The following is an 18,821-nucleotide window of genomic DNA, read 5'->3' as shown; positions in this document are numbered from 1 at the left end:
CATCAGGAGAAAGCTATTGAGTGTTCATCATGCATAGAACTGAAAGGAATTTTACCTAAAAGTAATTTTTTGCATGTAAAGACTACTAAACACCTGTCAAGACTTGATAGTCCCTCTTGATAGAGAAGCCACTCTTCCCTGGAGGAATGTGTGTTTTTGAGAGTAAATAATTTTCTCTGGAAAAACTAATGGCTGACTCCTCTGCTTACAGTAACAAATGATTACAATGACTGTCTGCTCTACAGTCCAGAGGAACCAAAGATGTTTTTCAGTGTTCGAGAGCCTATTGTAAACAGAGTTTTCTCAAGTAGCCGTCAGCGTGGCTTCTCTTCAAAGTAAGTGTTGGCTGCAATAGCAAAGAATTACTTAGTTCAGTCTATCTGTTAAAGTCTGAGGACTTTCCCTTTAAGTGTTTCAACATCCAGTTTGTGCTTTGAATTACTTGAGTATTGTTCTTGTAACAGCAGGATGAAAATGTTTCCTAGTTGTGTTATGGCTTTTTAATGTTTGATCCCTGCACAATCTTACAGAATAAAAGAATCTCACTGTGCCCAGTTTTGGTTATGTGCCATTTCTCTCAGTATAAGACACAGTGACAGAGAGAAGTGAATTCAGGAAAGGGTCACTGGGAGGATAATGGGGCTGGAACAAGTGGTTTATAAGAGAAAGTCTCAAACAGTGCTTTCCTTTAGCCTGGAGGAGCCAAGACTAAGCAGGGGATCCAGTTGCTGTCTTCGGCTACCAAAGCCTGGTTACAGAGGGGGCTTGAGTTAAACACTTTTCAGAGCAGAGTATAATGCAACAGCCATGATTTTATAGGAAAAATTTTACAAGAAAGTTTTCTCTATAGATTGTCTTGTGACTGTTCTTGGAGATACTCAAAATTTCCCTGGGCAAGGCATTAAGCAACCTAAACCGTCTTTAAAGTAAGGCCTGCTTTGAGCAGAAGGTGGGACTAAATGCATTTCCAAACTGAATTATTTGCTAATTCATAATTTTTACTTAGGGCATTTGTGCCAGTGGAGGTTTAGATTGAATATAAGGAAAATTATCATAATGGAAGGGGTTATAAAGCAGTGGAACAGGCTGCCTGTGGAAGTGGTGGAGTTATCATCCACAAAGGTATTTGAAAGACATGTAGGCATGGCACTTAGGGACATAGTGGTGGGCTTGGTAGTGCTTGTTTAATGGTTGAGCTCAATGATCTTACTTGTCTTTCCCAATCTAAATGATTTTATGATATGTGGAGCTTGCCACAATTAAATATAAACATGTACAGCCATTAGTTATATTGCCAGAATTACTGAACATACGAACAATAACATATAAACTATTGAAAGCAATACAGTATTTCAGTTGTAATTAACTGTCAGTTCAACCTTTTATATCAAAACAAGTGTCTAAAGGAGCTCTGAGCCAAATTATTTTTTCTGTCTTGTCCAGCTCTAAAAGAGATGCCTTAAATTTTGTAATCTAAATTTTTAGATTTCAACTTATTAACTGTAATATGTCAGACTCTAATAATAATAATGTCTTGACAATAATATGCTGCAGTTCTTGAAGTTGCCTGGCAAGCATCCTGACCTTCAGCTTTGTGTTTGTAATTACTTTTCTTCTCTCTGAATGACTATTGTAACAAAAGATTACATTAATGTCCAAATTATTTGAACCTTAAGCATTGCTACTTGAAAATACATACTTCACATAAGATGAAGACCACATATTAGAATCTTAAATTATTGTGAAGTTTTCTGTGAAGTTCAAGTAAATGGGATCATCAATAGCTGTCTTTGAAAACTACAGCTAAGCTTCAGCACCAAGTGTTATACTATAGGCTGTGCTCAGACTGTGGGAGCATTGACCATGTCCTTCAGTCCTCTCTGGACTCACTGCCAAGCCCATACAAAGCACTGATAACTTGGGAGGTTCTAGTGCTTAGTGCCATGCTAAGTGGAAGTTAAGCATTTACTGACTCAAGCAAAAGAATGTCCCAGTTTTATTGTTAACTGCTTGTGTGAAATACTTAATTTTTTTAGCTGTTTTGTGATAACTTACTTGTTGGGTTTTTGCAGAGTCTGTGTCCGTTCCCGTTGTTGGGATGCTTGTATGGTTGTAGATGGAGGAACATCTTTTGAGTTCAATGATGGGGCAATAGCTTCAATATTGATTGACACAGAGGATTCACTGTGCACTGTTCTGCTGGAAGAATGAAGGACCCTGATGTCTTTTGCTGAAACATTTATGGATCCATAGAGGGAAACCATGGGGATATCACAATGCTGCATTATATTGGAAGTTGGCCTTTTCGAATGCAAGAGCATTTGGAGGAAGCTTGAAATGCTTTTCATTCCTTTGGGTTGGGGAATCATTAGCCTGATATTTAAGCTTTTTTTGCATCTAGTGTAAATGTCTGAAGTGTTACCTCTAACTTCAGTGAAAATTGACATTTTAACTTGTATGGCAAACATGAAAGCTTTGTAAACACAGGTAAATGGGTTCAAGTATTAAGTCAGTAGCATTAAATATTCAGATGTACAGTTTTATAGTAACAGTCTGGGACTGATAAAACTAAATACTTCATACACTTTTGTAGAAAAGTTGAATGTCAAACTAGCAATTTGATGCAAGGATATATAGATTTTGGTAAACCATGATGTTGAGGTAAAAGAAATGAAAATACAAATCTTTTGTATGCTTTTCAAAAATTGTACAACTTTGTAGTTTCATACAACTTGTGGCAATTTTTTTTTTGTTCTTCCAGTATTTTTTCTACTTTGTAGACTTAAGTCAAGGGTATAAGTCTGGTTTAGTGCATCTTGACTGAGGTAGCTTTTAGTTTTTCTGTTTGGCTAGATAGGGACTTGAAATCCAAAGGTTTTCTTGAGCCCTTCATGAAGAATTTACAAATTATAGAAATCATGTTGTAGTAGGATATATTTCTTCACTGAATGGATTAACTGGCAAGCAGATTATCAGAACACTAGTGTATGTAAGTGGCTATCATAAGAGTTATATTTGGCCTTATTAAGTTGAATGTTTGGAATTTTAGATTTTGAATTTCTTATATTTAAAGAAGAATGAGACATGCTGGGTATTAGGAGTGGAGCACAAGCTAATACCTATGTCTTCCAGTTTTCCCAGCATGTTTTTACCTTCTCCAGAAAATTTACATTTCCAATCCTATGCTGAATTCTAGTGATATGTAAATGACAACAAATTAATTTCACATGTCTCTCTCATGTTAGGTAATCAAGTAGATAATAGGAAAAAAAGCTCTGATTAAAGAAGAGCAAGTGACCTTTTAAATCTCTTAGAGAAACTGTGAACTGTGATTGCCATTTGAAATCTGTGCTTATAACTGCATAGGTGAGGCAGAATTTGAGAAAACAAATACTCCTACAGCAGGAGCTCTTCTGCTACATGACTTGAAAATAGTATGTTTTGTCTACTACAGATTGGTTTCCAAGAGTGAGTTTTCTTAAAGTTACTTTTGAATGAAGAGACTTCTGTAACAGATGTTCTCAGGTGTAATGGAAATGTTCTCCAGTGTGGCCAATCAATCAGTGTATTTATTGCCACTTGCAAAATGTAAACTGCTCTTTATTGGTGGAGGAAATGGACAAAGGGTTTTTTCCTTCTAGACTTAGAGTGAATAGAACTTAAAACATAATTTAGAGGATATTGATTTGACCAGACCATTCAGTTCTAGGAAAATGTGAAATTGATGGAGATGTGTGAATAAGCTATCACTGCAGAGTTATTTACACTCTCTGGTTGCCGTGATTGTAGACGCAGAGGGGAAAAGCAGTGTAGCCAAATAAGCTTTCATAAATTGGTAAATTCAGGAACTATCAGAATAAAGCTCTGTCTAAAATAATGTGCATAGCTTGTCTAAAAGTAAAGACACAAAAGACTAATCTTTCTAAAAGTTATGTGCACACAGATTAGGATGTTCCAGTTATTCTCAATCCATCTGTAACCAGTTAGGGATTGTTTATTATGTGCCTCTGTCATGTACACTAGTCAATATGCTGTTAGAATTAAAAAAATCCTCAAGCCCACCACTGCCATTAACACTGATTTATTCCTTCCTAGGACTCTTACCACTCTCACACTAGATTTAGGTATTGAACATGTGCACAGCAAATCTATGGCAGAAATCCCAACAACTGCTTATTTACACATTTGTGTGCTGTGAAGTTTTAATGGAGACTGGTTAGTCAGATCAGTAGGCATACCTCTTAAACATGCCTGTCATTCCTTACTATCAACATCAAAACTAAAAGGTAATCTTCTCAGGCCCTTCAGCCCCAAAGTATGATCTAGATTAGAATTTAGTAAATTTTCAAATTCCTAATTTAGCAAAATGGAAGCCTGACCTGCTCATGAGTGGCCTCTACTGGTTTTGTCTGTATTAAATTACAGTTCTGTTGAAGCATTTACTGGTGAATGCTTAAAATTGACATGGTGATTCAGAAATCTATTTTTAATAGTAAGCAGCTACCTTTTTTTTTTTTTTTGAACAACTGTAGGACCCTTTTTAAGGATTCTTTTTGACGAAGGATTGCAGTACAGACAACTTAGTTGGTAGACACTATTGCAGGACAGGACTGAGTTCTTGGTTGAACACTGATTTAATCTGCGTGGACTGGCAGTGACTTTTTGCACCTCCTCCACCTGCTGAGTCAAGTCCATGGTATTTTCATTTAATGCTAGTCTACACTGTGTTCTGCTAAACTAGACCTGTTATTCTTTTGTTTTTTTCTCCAAGTGGTGTTTATACATTATGTAATAAAAATTAAAATCTTAATTGATAAATTAAGCTATCCTGTGCCTGATTTCATCGTTCAAAAGTGTTTCATGTGCTCAGTTTCTTCTCACTTACTGTTTCAGGTTGTTTTAATGGTTTGTGAGCCTTCATGCATTTACATGTAGTACAGAGACAAATCAATGTAGCAGGTAGGTTTTGTTATGTAGTGTTTAGAGCTACTTATTATTTCCCTTAGGAAAGGTTCAGTTGAGCACCTTGTCCAAAGGGCTTTCATGTCTACTAAAGCTGTCATCATAACTATCAAATAGATATGCAACAGTGATTCTGGTCCCCTTCCAACACTGAATCTGGTATGTAAAATTTTTCCACCTAGTTCAAAGGCCTACTACTGTTCCAAATCTGCACAGGGTTTTAAAGCATAGTCTAATAAATCCTGAAAGCAGTTTTGATAACACCCTGTCCTTTAAATCACCACTGCTTGGAGAAATTTCTTTTTGACCCATGACACAAAGTTGGTGGGAAACCAGAGAAAGCACTCTCCCATCTATCAGTCATTCTGTAAAACAAAGCAATTTCTTAGATCTTTATTAAATGCAAGAGAAGTTTCATGGAGTTACATTGTGCATAAGGCAAAGAATTTACAGTAATGCTGTGCTGCAAGGATTTACTTTTTCTTCTTGAAGTAATTTAAGGTATAATTCTAAGGCAGCAAACTGAGGCAGTAGAATATTCTGTATCCCCCAACTTCCACAAGGTGTGTTGCCCATTTACTCCTTCACAGGGGATACAAACCCATTATTAACACCTGTTATTTATATTTACACTGTTAAATTTAATAAAAACAAAACCACCTTAGGTTAAAAAGATAATGCTTTATTTACTATATTCTAGAAGGTCAAGTTAAATATCGAATTCTAGTACTCATACAATCTTTCCATAGTAAGCAATCTGTTCTGCACTACCAGGTATTCATTTCTGAATGCTTTCTTTCAAGAAGCTGTATCTATGTAAACACCTAAAGTAATATGTTGGCTACTCTTAAAAACATCCATGAATAAATTCAGCTGCTTGCTTACTGCATTCATGGGAAAAACAGCAGCATGTTTATGTCCTAGAGAGGGTCCAAGTTTTGCTAAAACACTTGCTGGAACATTCTAGGCTTATGCATGAGGAAGGACCCTGATAACAGATGCAGATGAAAGGTTTATTTAAAATCATTACCTGTCCCTATCTTTTATTTGGTTTTTTTTTTTCTTTTTGGACAGTTACTCAGCTTCTCCTATAACTTTAAAATAAAAATCAACACTAGATAATAGTGGTTAGTGATACAAATACAAGAAGCGAAGTGCTACTACAAACAAACTAATATAAGAAAGAAATGTATGTCTCTTGATAGCACCAAAGCATCTCTCCCTTTTTGCATTCTTACACTGTAGTCCCAGGTCCTGGTTTTTGGTCATATCTAGAACTCCTTGAGCCCTCCTCCTGCTAAACTTCTACCAATGTATCAGTTGCACTTAGAAAAGGTCTTACAGAAAGTTTATCTACGATCAGGCGCACAAAGCTACCAAAATGTAATCAGAAAACCCAGGACCACAACATGAAATAATGGACAACCAGCATCTATTTTTACAGATGCTAACTCTGAACAGGCTACTCAGACTATATTTGGCAACAAATGAAGGATACTAAAGACAAAAGTTTCATTTGTGGCCTCCTAAATAAAAACTTCACTATAGCTCCTTTATGCTGCTTAACTTGTAAGGTATTGAGCTCTTAGCTGCTTCTGTGTAAATATCCCCAATTTACTGTTTTCAAGCTTGATTCATTCATCCTGCGGTATCTTTTCTTCAGTCAACATAGCTGAACAGATTTAATACACAGAAGTATTCATTTTGAATTCTGCAAACTCCTTAATAAACCCTACAAAGATTTCTAGCACCTCTGCAAGCTGTTCCAGAAGCTGCAGACAGTTGCTAGAGGCTGACATTACTTACCAATGTAAGTAATTGATTTGTACTTATCAAATCACTTGACGGTGATTTGTTTTCATATTTTTTTTCAAAGATCCCCTATAAAAAAGAAAGGCTGAAAGAAATATTCTGTAATTGCTCACAGATCCACAATTTCTAAAGGCTTTAAGTACAAAAAACTGATATAAAATATTATGAAACAACATTAGGGTGTAAAACCAAGTTAGACAGTAACAGTACTATGATAAAAGGTGCTCCAGCACTTTTTTTTTCCTAAGGAGCTTCAACGCACAGTGTGTCCATGGCATCAAGTACATTGTACACGATCACAAGAAACTAGGATTTCTCAGTGTCAATCTGCATTTGATGCCCCAAATCTCATGGCTCTTTTTATTGCCAACAGTTGGCCTTGCAATGCTGGTAAAGTGTGAACCATTGATCTTCATGTCGGGTAGTGCTTCCTCGAGGAGCTGCAGGGAGCTATCAGTGACTATTCCAAATACCTGAAGAGTCTTCAGTGTTCGGATTTCACCAAGCTCTCTAGAAAGAGAGAGAGAGATAGCAAATTAACCATGAAACTGAAAACATTTTTTGGGGTTTTTCAGCCTGCACCCAAGCTACATAACGCCATTTTTACTAATTTTTTAGAAGAGGATAAACTACTTAAGCACATTTTTTATTGAAACTAGTACTCAACACTGATACTTCAGCAAACTGGCTGAATAAATTACTGTTTTGCTAGTCTCTCTCACAAACTGAAAACAAACTGATTCTTCCATTTTCATATCCTTGGACTTAAAAATCTAGAAAAAGTGAAGTAAATTGCACAGATGAAGTTCCAGGATGTGGCTCAGGGGATACAAGCCCCTAAGTACCATCAATGAGTCCCCGGTTTGGAGCAATATTTTGGTGAGTAGCCAGACCCAGCTTCTTGATTGCTTTACATTTTCCCAGTCATCATCTGAACTGTGTATCTTACAAGCAAGTACAGGACAGAATCAAAAGGCTGAGGCATGTGCTGCCACAGCAAAGGTTCTTCAGATCCTCATTTTCCTGTTCCTCTCAACCTTTTTTCTTGTTGTGTTGACATCTTTCCTGAAAGTACTGGACTTGAAAGCTTCTATACTAATAAAAAGCGGAAGGACCTCATGAACAAGTCACTCTTAGCCATATTTGAATCTGTCATGGTTTGACCCGGAAACAGGATTTCTGGGATGCTGTGTGGATGGGGCCAATGAGTGGGCAGTTTTGAATACTGCCATCTGGCCTAACCACTGGGCACTGGGTCCACCTCCGAGAACACAGGGTAAAAGCAGGGCTCTCCCCCTGGCAGTTCCTCTTGGGATTTCTGGCGGTGGAGGAGTTGAGTCTCTCCCCCGGCCCAGTTGCTGGCTGGGCTGGGGGAGGGGAAAAGCCATGCAGGGCCCGGCCTGGGAGAGGTAGGCCTGGCCCCAAGGGTGGAAGGAAGAAAATAAAGAAATGCCAGGAAGCAGTGGGCAGCCTGTTCCCCCCCCTCCCCCACCTTGGAGACAGACAGAGAGAGTGCAGCCGGTGTTTGTGTGCCGTTACCTTGAAAGCAGTAAACATGTGCTGGCAGCAGGCAGCCCGGCTGAGGAGATGGTGGGGGGGGTGCAGCCAGGAGTCCAGCTGCTTGGAGGAGTTTTTAACCCTTTCTTTGGACAATGAAAATATCACAGAACACTAACCCTTTCTGGACGAAGGAGATGAGTGAGTGATGAAGATCTGGACCAGAGAGAGACACTGAGAGATGTTAGGAAGATGGAGAAGAGGGAGTGGCATTTTATGCTGGACTCTTTTGTGTAGCCATGGACAGAGCTATGTTCCCCTGGAATACAGAGACTGAGACCAGGGGGAGAAATGTCCAAGAGCCAAAGAAGATTCAGTGTGGGTACCCCTCGGCCCCAGGGGGTATATAAAATATGGGGGGGACAGATGTCCCAGAGGTGAGAGACTGAGCTTTTCTGGAACTGGACACAGCCTCCTTAAAAGGACAACCCTGGAAGCAGCCCTGATTCTGGTCCGGTGGTGAGAGCACCGGAACAAGGACAGAAAAGGCCACCACGACACATGGAAGGACTCCCTCTCCTCTTGAGGAACTGAAGTTGAGCATTCTAAATGGTGGTGCTGGACCCAGATTGGATTTTGGATTGTATTGTATTGGGAATTTGGGGAGGAGGAGGAGGAGGAGAGTGTTTTTGTGAGGTTTTCATTTTCCTTGTGTTTTCTTTTTTTTTCCTTTTCTTCCTTTTGTGTGTAGTTTAGTAATTGTCTTTGTAGTTTAGTTAATAAACTTTTTTTTTTTCAAGTGAGAGCCTGCTTTGTTTATTCCTGGTCAAAATCTCACAGCAGACACCAGAGAAGGTGTATTTTCATGTGGCATTTGGCCTTGTGCCAGTGTCAAACCAGAACAGAATCACAATCAATAATTGGTATAAGTGCACACAAAAGCAAATACACACTTACTTACAGCTTACTAGTCCAGCCAGTACTGTCAACTCTGCCAGCTATTCCAAACCTTCCTCCACACTCAGTCTGACATCAGTCCTGGTCACTGGCCGGACTGCAACCTCCCATGCCAGCAATGAGTACCACTGGTATAATGCCATTAACACAAGACACAAGGCATGCATGGAGCAGCCAGGTCCATGAGTACAGACTGACACCACTGAAAGATTATATCAGCTTCATTCCAGTCTGGATTCTCAGAGGAAACAGGTTCTAACAGTTGGGTTCTTTTATCATAGTTTTACTCCTGATTGCTCGTACCATTAACTTTTTTGAAACAGTATTTGCAATTTCAAACATAAAATAAAGCAAATTTAAATTAATTCACCCTCTGCATGAACAGCAAACCAAAGCTAATTAGAGGTTACTTACACTAAGGCAGCAGGTGATATCTGGTAACATCGGCTAAGGCACAGGTGTTGTAGGAACACAAGTTGTTTAAAATACTGGAAGCACTCAGGCTTTAACATCATGCTGTCACTGTACAGAGAACACATTACATAAAGTCTTAAGTACACAGCAGCAGTAAATTTGCTATTTTAAAAATTCAGCCAGAGGAATTCACTGAATATCTACTTTTTCTACCACCAAAGTATGTTTTCGCTGACTGTGGAAGCAACCCATTTCTCATGTATGTGCTGTGCATGCGAAGGGGCAGGTGAAGAAGTTTCTCTTCATACAGATACTCTGCAGCAGAACCTGTGCCATGAATAGGCAAGTTCTCCAGAGATTTCAAAATACTGAAAGTGACTAAGTAAAAACCAAAACATACCTTTTTTTACAGTTATATGGCCAAGTACCAAATTAGTATTAGAGATGACTTAAACCCTCTCAGAGATGCTAGGCTAATGAACTGTAGGCATCTAAATATTTCCTTCCTTTCTACCTATCAATTACCATCTCCTGTTAGTCAACAAACCCTGTAGGTACCTGACATTTATCCTGGGGTAACAAGACATCTTACCTGCTCCAGATTAGGTCACGTCAGATAGCAAATCTTTTGTAGGTTTAGCTTGAATAGTATTTTCTGGATGTGCAGTGCTACCCACACAACCCTGCCTCAGTGCTAATCCCCCGAACCACAAGGATTTAAGGACTGGCTGCACAGGTTTTCTTACCTGAGATCTAAATGGACAAGCAAAGGACATCTCTCCACCAGTGTTTTCACATCTGAAAAGAGACCACACAGAGTCAGTCCCTCTTGCAGTAGCAAGATGGATGTGCTTTACACAGCCTGCTGATGTCCACACATGTTCATTTATATGTTTCCTACTGGAACCCCACAACTGAAGCACAATTTTTAAAATAAAAGATACATGCTTAAGAGTTAGAGCATACAGTCTGCCTATGAAGATACCTTACATGGACCTTCTTTTAACCCCCTGATTTAGTTCAGAGGGTTAAAAGAAGTTCAGAAACCTAGATTTAGTTCAGCAAATTATCCCTAGAAATCAGTTGCATCACCATCAAATCAGGAAGGCAATAATTCAAATGATATTTTTGTGAAATCTACTGGAGACCTAGTAATGGTGAGCTGCCTGAAATACTTACATGTAGTGGAAAAATAATGAAAATTTTTCACCTATCAAATATCCTTTCAGAGCACCAAATCCTTTAGGCATGACCATTTTTACCCACAAAAAGTTCTCATGACAAAAAGTTATGTTTTTTCTGATTTAAACTAAATTTTTGACTTTCTTTCATTGTCTGCAAGATGCACAGATCAGCTGTAGTTCAGGTATTACCTAAAAGCCATTGCAAGGTGCTCAACAATGTGCAACAGAATTTTGATATTTCAGAATTCATGTGCAGAAACTAAACAAAACAATACCTTGATTATGTACTAAGTCTTATGCCTGATAAATTGCACTGAAACAGAGTAAAGACACTCAGAGAAAGTGTCTGACAAATGGAAGAGGTCAGCACATGGTCTCTAATGGTTCAATTAGAGGGACCAAGTTTCAAATTCCTGATGTGGAGAAGATTATGTAGCATATTTGTTTATGAGTTTGGGGCTGAGATAAGAAGATTTGCCTATTTTCCCACAAAGAGAATGCATGAGGGTGTCTGTGTGATGTTTAAACAGAAATGAGAGGTCACCTCCTGTATATCATCCAACACCCTACTGTCATATTCACTCACTGCAAAATTTAAATTCTCTTTACTAGAAAAGGACTTCCACCCTTTAGCTATGCTCTTTTTCATTTTGATGTACCCTCCCCCAGATCTTGACTTACCTGTATTTTCTATCACCCTCCAATTTAATAGAACTTTTCTTCCTAGAGCTAGTAGCAAGTTAAGTTTTTGCTAAGATTGCCTTCCAAATTAACTCATATCTGGATGTCAGTCTGAAACTCAAGCACGTACTATGACTGTTCTCTTATAGAAGACGGTTCCAGCAGACACAACATGAGAAGCCTTAAGAAACCCTCCAGATACTGTTCCTGGAGCTAATTCATAGCACACAAAGTCCTGCTTCCAGGACTTACTTCACAAGTAAAGTGAAGAAGCTTTCAGCTGAACAAAAAAATTAGTTTTCACTTGACTGTTCCTAAATTCGGAAGAAAAATCATCTCACCCTTCATGCTGGAGCTAGAACTCTGTAGTAAGAGTCTCTGAGAGCAAGAACTTCAAACTATACAGAGCACAAAAGTTACTGTTAGTACATGACTCCTCCATACAAAGAGTGAATGCCAAGCAGAAGAAAATGTAAAGCCTACTGCTTCATCCCATAGTGGGATAAAGGTTTGTCACATTGCTGTTTACCTGCTATTTGTAGATTCTCTCTGTATCCACTTAAATTTAACTGGGTGATCTTTGAAGTAACATGATTGACTGCTGCTTTGACATGAGTGGCTGTGAATTCACACCAGGACAGGTTCAGCTCCTCCAGCCTACACAGAGACAAAGTTGTTAACAAGAATGGCTGAAATGCAGTTCAAGTTCTGTTATTTTCTATTACACTTGATACTTTTAAAGCAAATACTTGTAACATACCAACTGCCAACTTACTGTATTCATGCCTAGAAATTCTAGTATGACAATAATTAAGCACTAATGAATGGAGCAGGTTACCCAGCCAAATCTGTCTCTGGAGATTTTCAAGATCCAACCAGAGAACATCCTCATCCACATAGTCAGTGCTAATTTTAGACCCTGGTCTGGGAAAGGGGTTAAAGTGACTTCCCAAAGCCACTTTAACTGGAATGATTCAGTAAAGGCTCTCTCCAGGAACTGCCACAAGGAGACACTGTCTTTTCATCGGGTTTGTGACCTGAATCTGTTACAAATGAACAGATGGTCACATTGAGAGGAAAAACTACCATTCATTATTAGCATTGGTCAGATGACCAATTAATCCTAATTAGCATAAAATAATTCATAGTTTTATATAAACACTGGTCATGCTGTGAGCTCAACTCTCTTTACGTGCTTGATTACCTATAGCCTGTCACCATGGGGCTGGGACAAAGTATTGTTCTGTGTGCAGGTGTTGTAGCTGTAACCAAGGGACAAAGACACAGTGAATGCACAACTAGAGCATTTAGCTGGCACTCTACATAAAATGAAAAAACAGTTAAATTGCCACTAGCATTCCTAGGATCAGATTTGCCATCTGGTATTCACTGCACACTGCACCGACTGCCATCCCCTAAAGAGCTCATGATCTGAGTAATCAGACCAAGCGACAGAAAGATTAAGGCTTTGGCTGCCCACTAACTCGCAATTTGATTAAAAAACATCCTTTCGCAGAAGGAATGATTATGGACATTGTCCTGCAGGTCACAGGAAGTCAGCAGAAAGATTGGGATATAAATCCCGAATTCACTGGGGCCCAGTTCAGTGACGCTCTGTCAGCAGATGGTTTAATCACTGGAGCTGTCAATCTGAACACAGCCTTCATAAACTAGAAGGTTACTGAAGGATTATTCTACCATTGAAAGGCACAGTGCTCTCTGCCATTCATCCTGTACTCTGACTGCAGAGGGAACTTTGCTGTTCCAAAACACACACTTGGTCTTTGTGAGAATCATATATTATTTTCACAAAAAAAAAAAAAAAAAAATCAAATTTACATGATATCAAAGGAACATAAATGGGGTATACCCAGCCAAGCAGATGATTCAGAAAACCCATGAAAAACTACAAAAGTACATCTTTGTTATTAAAGAAGAAAATAGCTTGATGGGAAGAAATTACCTGATTATTCAGCTAATAATCAACTGTTAGGCATTTAGGACCAAAACCAGGCATATTAAAAAAAAAAAACAATACAAGAATAACTGGGATGCCCAAGGGGAAAAAAAAAATAATTTGTTTCAGGAATAGCAAAACCTGGTTTTGTCTTACATAGAACAACTGCTCAACATCAGCTCCAAGGCTTCTGCAGAAAACCCTGAGCACCCACAGAGATTTAGTCGTATCAAATTGGGATTTCTAGCAATGCTCCTGTAGAGAGAAGAAAAAAGAAAAATATGATAAAATTTAAATATTGTAACATTGCTTGCTTTGCTATGATGTGCCTATTTTTAAGACCTAATTTCCTGGACAGGGAATTATTCATTAAATATGAAGTACTGCACATTTAATCAGCTGACTAACCTGCGTCACTAAGGGCCTAAACTCTGTACTACTGCATCAAAGCACAACATTAAAAGGGACACTTGTCTATGTATTTGACATTGCTAACAAGTCTGCATATTTATAAACAACCAAGTTTACAAGGAAATGGTTTCTTTTCACCTTCTACTGTTGTATGCCAATAAACATACATCACTGCTTATCAGAGATTACTACAGCTCTACAAAAGACAAAGCAACCATCCCATTTCTGATGTCCCCCCTCTGCAAGAAGGAGGTTATTCCAGGAAAAAGCCCACGTCCAAACAGCATCCCCTGAATGCATTTCTTTGCAAGACTAGAGCACATATGCGGTTAGCAAAACCTGGAACACTCAGTATGCACATTTGTTCAGAAGGTGATAAAATTCCATAATTACTGCCTGATTAGTACCCAATTTTCTGGTAGTTTTAACTGTTACTACTAATAGTATAAAAAGCCAAACTATACTGGTTTATTTTTATTCTGGTTTATTTACTCCCCTCTGTGGAGTGAGGAAAGTATCAGAAAGCCAGGGTCTCTGCCATCTGACCTAGGTGGCACCTCTGACATCTGTCCATAGGTGGCACCTCCACAATCCTGTGGTGTGATGGAACAGGAGGTTGACTACACACCCATTAGTGTCTTTGCAGCTAACCAAAATTCATTCATCTGCTTGACTGAATCTGTAATCTTCAAGGACTTCATAAGTTCAATAAAAAAGTGAGCAACATTGCAGAAGCACAATGGGTACCTGGTGGGAGAGCTACTGAGAGCCCTTGGAATAGAAAAGAACCTACACACCAAACACAAAGTTCTCTTGGGAGCAAAAAAACGGAAAAATAAAAGTAGCTCTGCTGTACAGCTCAGCTGTGGGAATATGGATCCATAAACCACAGAGAGGTGAGCAGTTTCTCCAACGTCCTGCTGCTCTGGGGAATTGGGAGGAAAAAAAACCAAAACGAAACGGCCACCTTAAACTAGTCATTTCAAAATGCACCCACAGTGAACAACTTTCCACTGCATTCTTTCATTAGCGTGCACAAAATAATGGCACCGAACAGAAGGCTGTACTGAATATTCCCAAACATGTCACTCACTTGATGATGCTGTCAGAAAGCACTAGACCCTCCAAGCTGAGGTTCTGCAGCTTTTCACACAGACAGAGAATACTGTGGAGATCTGCAGCAGACACTGTGCAGTTCGACAAATCCAGGTGTTGAATTTTAAGAAGACTAACAAAAAAAAGAGAAGGAGAAAGGTTACTAAAAGTGCATTGTAACATGCTCCATAAATTCCCCACATCACAAATATACCCCATACACTAAAAGCATGCAGAATTTGCAGGAAATTTTTCTACTGATTCCTCATAACATCTGAAAGTTTATCCTGCTGGAGTTTAATGATTTTTTGAGTGTACCACATAAAAATGCTGCAGATGATGATAATTCAGGCCTCTACAAGATAGAAACTGCAAGGGTGGTGCTTGATATTGAAAAAAAAAAAATCACATCAACTTGGTTTTAAATAACTGACAAGTGAGTGCAGAACCTCCTTTTTCAACACATGCCTAACCACTGATCAGCTCGTCCACACTCCACACACAGCACAAACACTGCTGCTCGTAGCTATTACCTTAAAACCAAAACCACACAGACTGAATATCTAAGACAGTTTCAGGATTCAGAAGATGCACAAAAAGCCTTACTTGCTTGTTTTAAACAACGGATCCCCAACGCAAGACCTCGGGCAGCGGAACACAGTAACACCTGCAGGCAACAACTGTCCAAGCACTCCTGGCAGCAGATTCCCACCAGTCAAATCAAGAGTCTGCCAGAGAGATTCATCAAATCTGGGGGAATGAATATTACTTGTTAGTGAGTTCAAATGGGTAACAGGTCAAAGCTGTGGGTAGAACCACAGAAAGTTTCAAAAGAACACAGAAAGTGTCAAAAACAGGCAGAGAAGGGAAAGCTATTTAACAGACTACAATAATGTTAAAACATGTGAGGCATCTTTTGGTTATACATACCCACATATGGTCTAAATTGAACTATATATGTATAAATGAGAACCAGACCATTTAATGGTCTATGGAAACAAAGATTTTCCTTAGTACTGAATGAAGAGAAATAGCACTTACGAAAGTCGATGCCATCTCTTGCAAATCATAGAAACTTTCAGTAAATCCTTTAGGGGCAAATAGGCAAAGATTGCCAGAAGCAATTCATCTGGCAGTGCATCCAAAGAAATACCTTTAGGGAAAGAGCAAAGCACATTCTAGTTAAAGCTGGTTCATTTTTGCCTGCTGGTCAGATGCCTTGCTGGGTCTGGTTGTTAAAAGCCCCTCTATGGTTTTTCTGTAGGCTACACATCAGCCTACATCAGGCATCAGTCCCACTATTCATCTCCCCTGCAGCTCATCCCTGTAGGATGACATTTTTACCATCTTTGCCTAGGCACAACTGGTAAATGCAAATGTTCCTGTAACAGTCACTGTATACACAGTAAGGCCATGGACACTACTCACATACTTGGGGGACATGAGCATCTTAGTTACTGCCTTTGTAATCTAATGCTTGTATGATTCTCTGGGTTTTTTCCCCCCTCAGCCAAAATGCCCACTCTTCCTATGCACACAAGGGTCCCAGAAGGGAGCTCAAGGTAAGCTATGCTTCTGTGTGATACACAGAAAAAAATCAGGTACTACAAACTGCTTCCTAAAACACATATGCTATCACCACGCCAAGAATTATGTGAAACAATGTGGTACAAATTGCAGCTTCTCTCAGGGCCCCAGAAGGCATCATGATTCACATGGGAGATTTCTGGATGGTGGAGCTCAGTAACAGCTGCCTTTGACCCAGCACTGCATCTTATATAAAACAGGAGTGTCTGAAGGCACTTCCACCTTCTGTATGACAGCATAATGTCTGGAGAGAGCTGCTTATTTATTCTGCATCCCATACTCATCCAGACTAAAACCACATTTTGACACCAGGGAAGGGAACCCAGTAGCCTATGACATCCCTTTCAAGAGTCCAAGAGCCCTGCTCTCTCCCTTTCCAGCCCTGCAGGCTTCCAGTCTCTGATGTGCTTTCCCTGTAGCTCTCTGGCACAGTCCCTCACGTTGCTTGCTTCCATCAGGAGCTGGAACACTGCTGGCACACCTCAGCCTGCACTCTTTACCTACCCTTCTCCTCCTGCCTCCAAACCGGTAAATTTTGGATTGACTTTGGTTTTAAACTGATTGATTTTAGCTTATTTTTTCTCTGTGCGCTTTAACCATCTGGTAACTAGAGTGAATACTGCCAACAAACCTTTTCATTAAACCTACTTTTGCTGCCGATTCTTTGAGTGACCTTAAAACACTGATTCACAACACAGCCCTGCTGGTTCAAAGTGCCACCTATGTCCCACACACAAGAGCAAACAAGCACAGGGACACGCAGGACAACCCCCCAGCACGCACACACACACATACAGGTGCTCATGGGGTCAGGCAGCAGAGAACCATGGTTTTAACAGATTACAATTCTGGAGCCAGACACACCACCTCGGCTTAAAGGCACATATAAAAGAGGATTTATCACCCCAAGCCTGAAAGCCACTAGATCTAAAAGTGCCATTCTGCTGGGTAAGAGCAAAAGAACTAAACACTAAAGCAGGGTGGACTTGTGATGCCCACTCTCCATCTCTACCAAAGGGCAAGCAGAACCTGGGACAGGGGGACAGTACCTGACTCTGCCTCTCGGAGCAGCCATGGCCGGCGCACGATAACAAAGTCCTTTTCGTTGTCCTTCACCTTCTGCCTTTTTGGAGGAAGGCAGGGTGACGACACCAGCAGGTCCTGTGGTGTGTTTTCATTGCCCAGCTTGTCTTTCTTAAGGGCCGACACTCCCATACCCGAGAGAAGCTCCGAGGTCTTGCCGGGGTCCCATTCCAAGCTGGTGGAAACATTAGTGCTAGAGGATGGGATCTCCTGGAGGTGCTTTCTGCAGACACAGCAAAACCCAGAGGCTCTGAGGGTAATGCCAGACTGACACCAAACACAGGATGGGGATCCTTGAAGCATTTCAGTCACTCGCACTCCACATCCATACACAGGGCGACTAAGTGCGGGATCTGCGGGCGCTGGAAGCACAAGCAGCGGCCACAGCGCAGGCGTGTGCTCGCTCTGGCAGGCTTTGGGGAAGAGCCCGCCAGGGATCGAGCGCGCCCCGCTCCCGGATGGGGCGGGCGAGGGGCCGGGGAGCGGGGCCAATGGAGGCGGCGGGACACGGCAGCCTCCCAACACCACCGAACCCAGACACGGCCGCGACCGCACCGGGCAGGACCCGCCCACGGCGGGGCGGCAGCGCGGGCAGCGGGACGGGATGCCCGGGCAGGCGGCGGAAGCTCTCCCCGGGGCCGGGAGAGAGGCGGCCCGAAGACCCCGCGGATCCAGCATCCCCACCAGTCTCAATGGCAGAACCCCCGCTCCCCCGGGAGCACCCGCGGGGCTGCACACACACCTCCGATCCCGGCACCGCTCCCACGGCCAGGAGCTCCCTCCCGCTCCCCCGGGTTCCATGGCCGCTCCCGAGGCTCCCCCGCGCAGCGCCTCAGCCATCCCCGCGCAGCCGGGCCGCCCGAGGGGATCTGCGAAGGCTCACACGCAGCCTCGGCGCCACGCGGCTCCCGCGCAGCCCAACAGCGGTACTTGTATGCCCGCGTCCCGGCGCATTCCCAGGTCCCCGTGCCCCGGTGTTCCCGCGTCCCGGCGCTCCCGTACCTGTACATGGCGCTGGGAGGCCCACGCGCGCCGCCGCGCGCCCCGCGCCTTTCAGCACCGCGCCATCCCAGCGCCGGCCGGAAGCTGCAGTGGGAGGGGCGCAGAGGGTGCTGGGAGTTGTAGTTCGCAGTCCTGTGCCCGCTCGGAGGCGGGGCCGTGCCGGGCCGGAGGCGGCGGGC

The 18,821-nt window shown here is 41.4% G+C and overlaps 2 protein-coding genes across 5 annotated transcripts in view; one reads left to right on the top strand and one right to left on the bottom strand.

Moving 5' to 3' along the window:
• The window catches only part of NADK2 (NAD kinase 2, mitochondrial), a 32,328-nt gene extending 27,506 nt beyond the window's left edge, over positions 1–4,822 (top strand). For both annotated transcript variants that reach the window (XM_005488804.2, XM_014268310.2), the window contains exons 11-12: positions 212–335; positions 2,073–4,822. In XM_005488804.2, the coding sequence (XP_005488861.1) occupies positions 212–335; positions 2,073–2,211 (263 nt within the window). In that variant the 3' untranslated portion in view covers positions 2,212–4,822. The remainder of the gene's footprint in view (positions 1–211; positions 336–2,072) is intronic.
• An 801-nt stretch (positions 4,823–5,623) lies between these two features.
• Positions 5,624–18,793, bottom strand: SKP2 (S-phase kinase associated protein 2). Of its 3 annotated transcripts, none has more exons than XM_005488803.3 (10): positions 18,643–18,793; positions 17,607–17,863; positions 16,012–16,123; positions 15,577–15,720; positions 14,969–15,103; positions 13,621–13,719; positions 12,037–12,164; positions 10,389–10,440; positions 9,643–9,750; positions 5,624–7,284 (listed from the first exon to the last, which is right to left on the bottom strand). In XM_005488803.3, the coding sequence occupies exons 1-10, from the start codon at positions 18,648–18,650 to the stop codon at positions 7,071–7,073; spliced, it is 1,257 nt and encodes a 418-aa protein (XP_005488860.1). In that variant the 5' UTR covers positions 18,651–18,793; the 3' UTR covers positions 5,624–7,070. The 3 variants fall into 3 exon arrangements, with proteins under 3 accessions (XP_005488860.1, XP_074389118.1, XP_074389117.1); XM_074533017.1 differs by having other exon boundaries at positions 18,524–18,648; XM_074533016.1 differs by lacking the exon at positions 18,643–18,793 and adding an exon at positions 18,383–18,508.
• Between the last annotated feature and the right edge of the window lie 28 nt (positions 18,794–18,821).

Source organism: Zonotrichia albicollis, chromosome Z, assembly GCF_047830755.1.
Source record: "Zonotrichia albicollis isolate bZonAlb1 chromosome Z, bZonAlb1.hap1, whole genome shotgun sequence".
Taxonomy (NCBI): domain Eukaryota; kingdom Metazoa; phylum Chordata; class Aves; order Passeriformes; family Passerellidae; genus Zonotrichia; species Zonotrichia albicollis.
The sequence above is the reverse complement of the archived record's forward strand: the minus strand, read 5'-3'. Positions and strand labels throughout refer to the sequence as shown.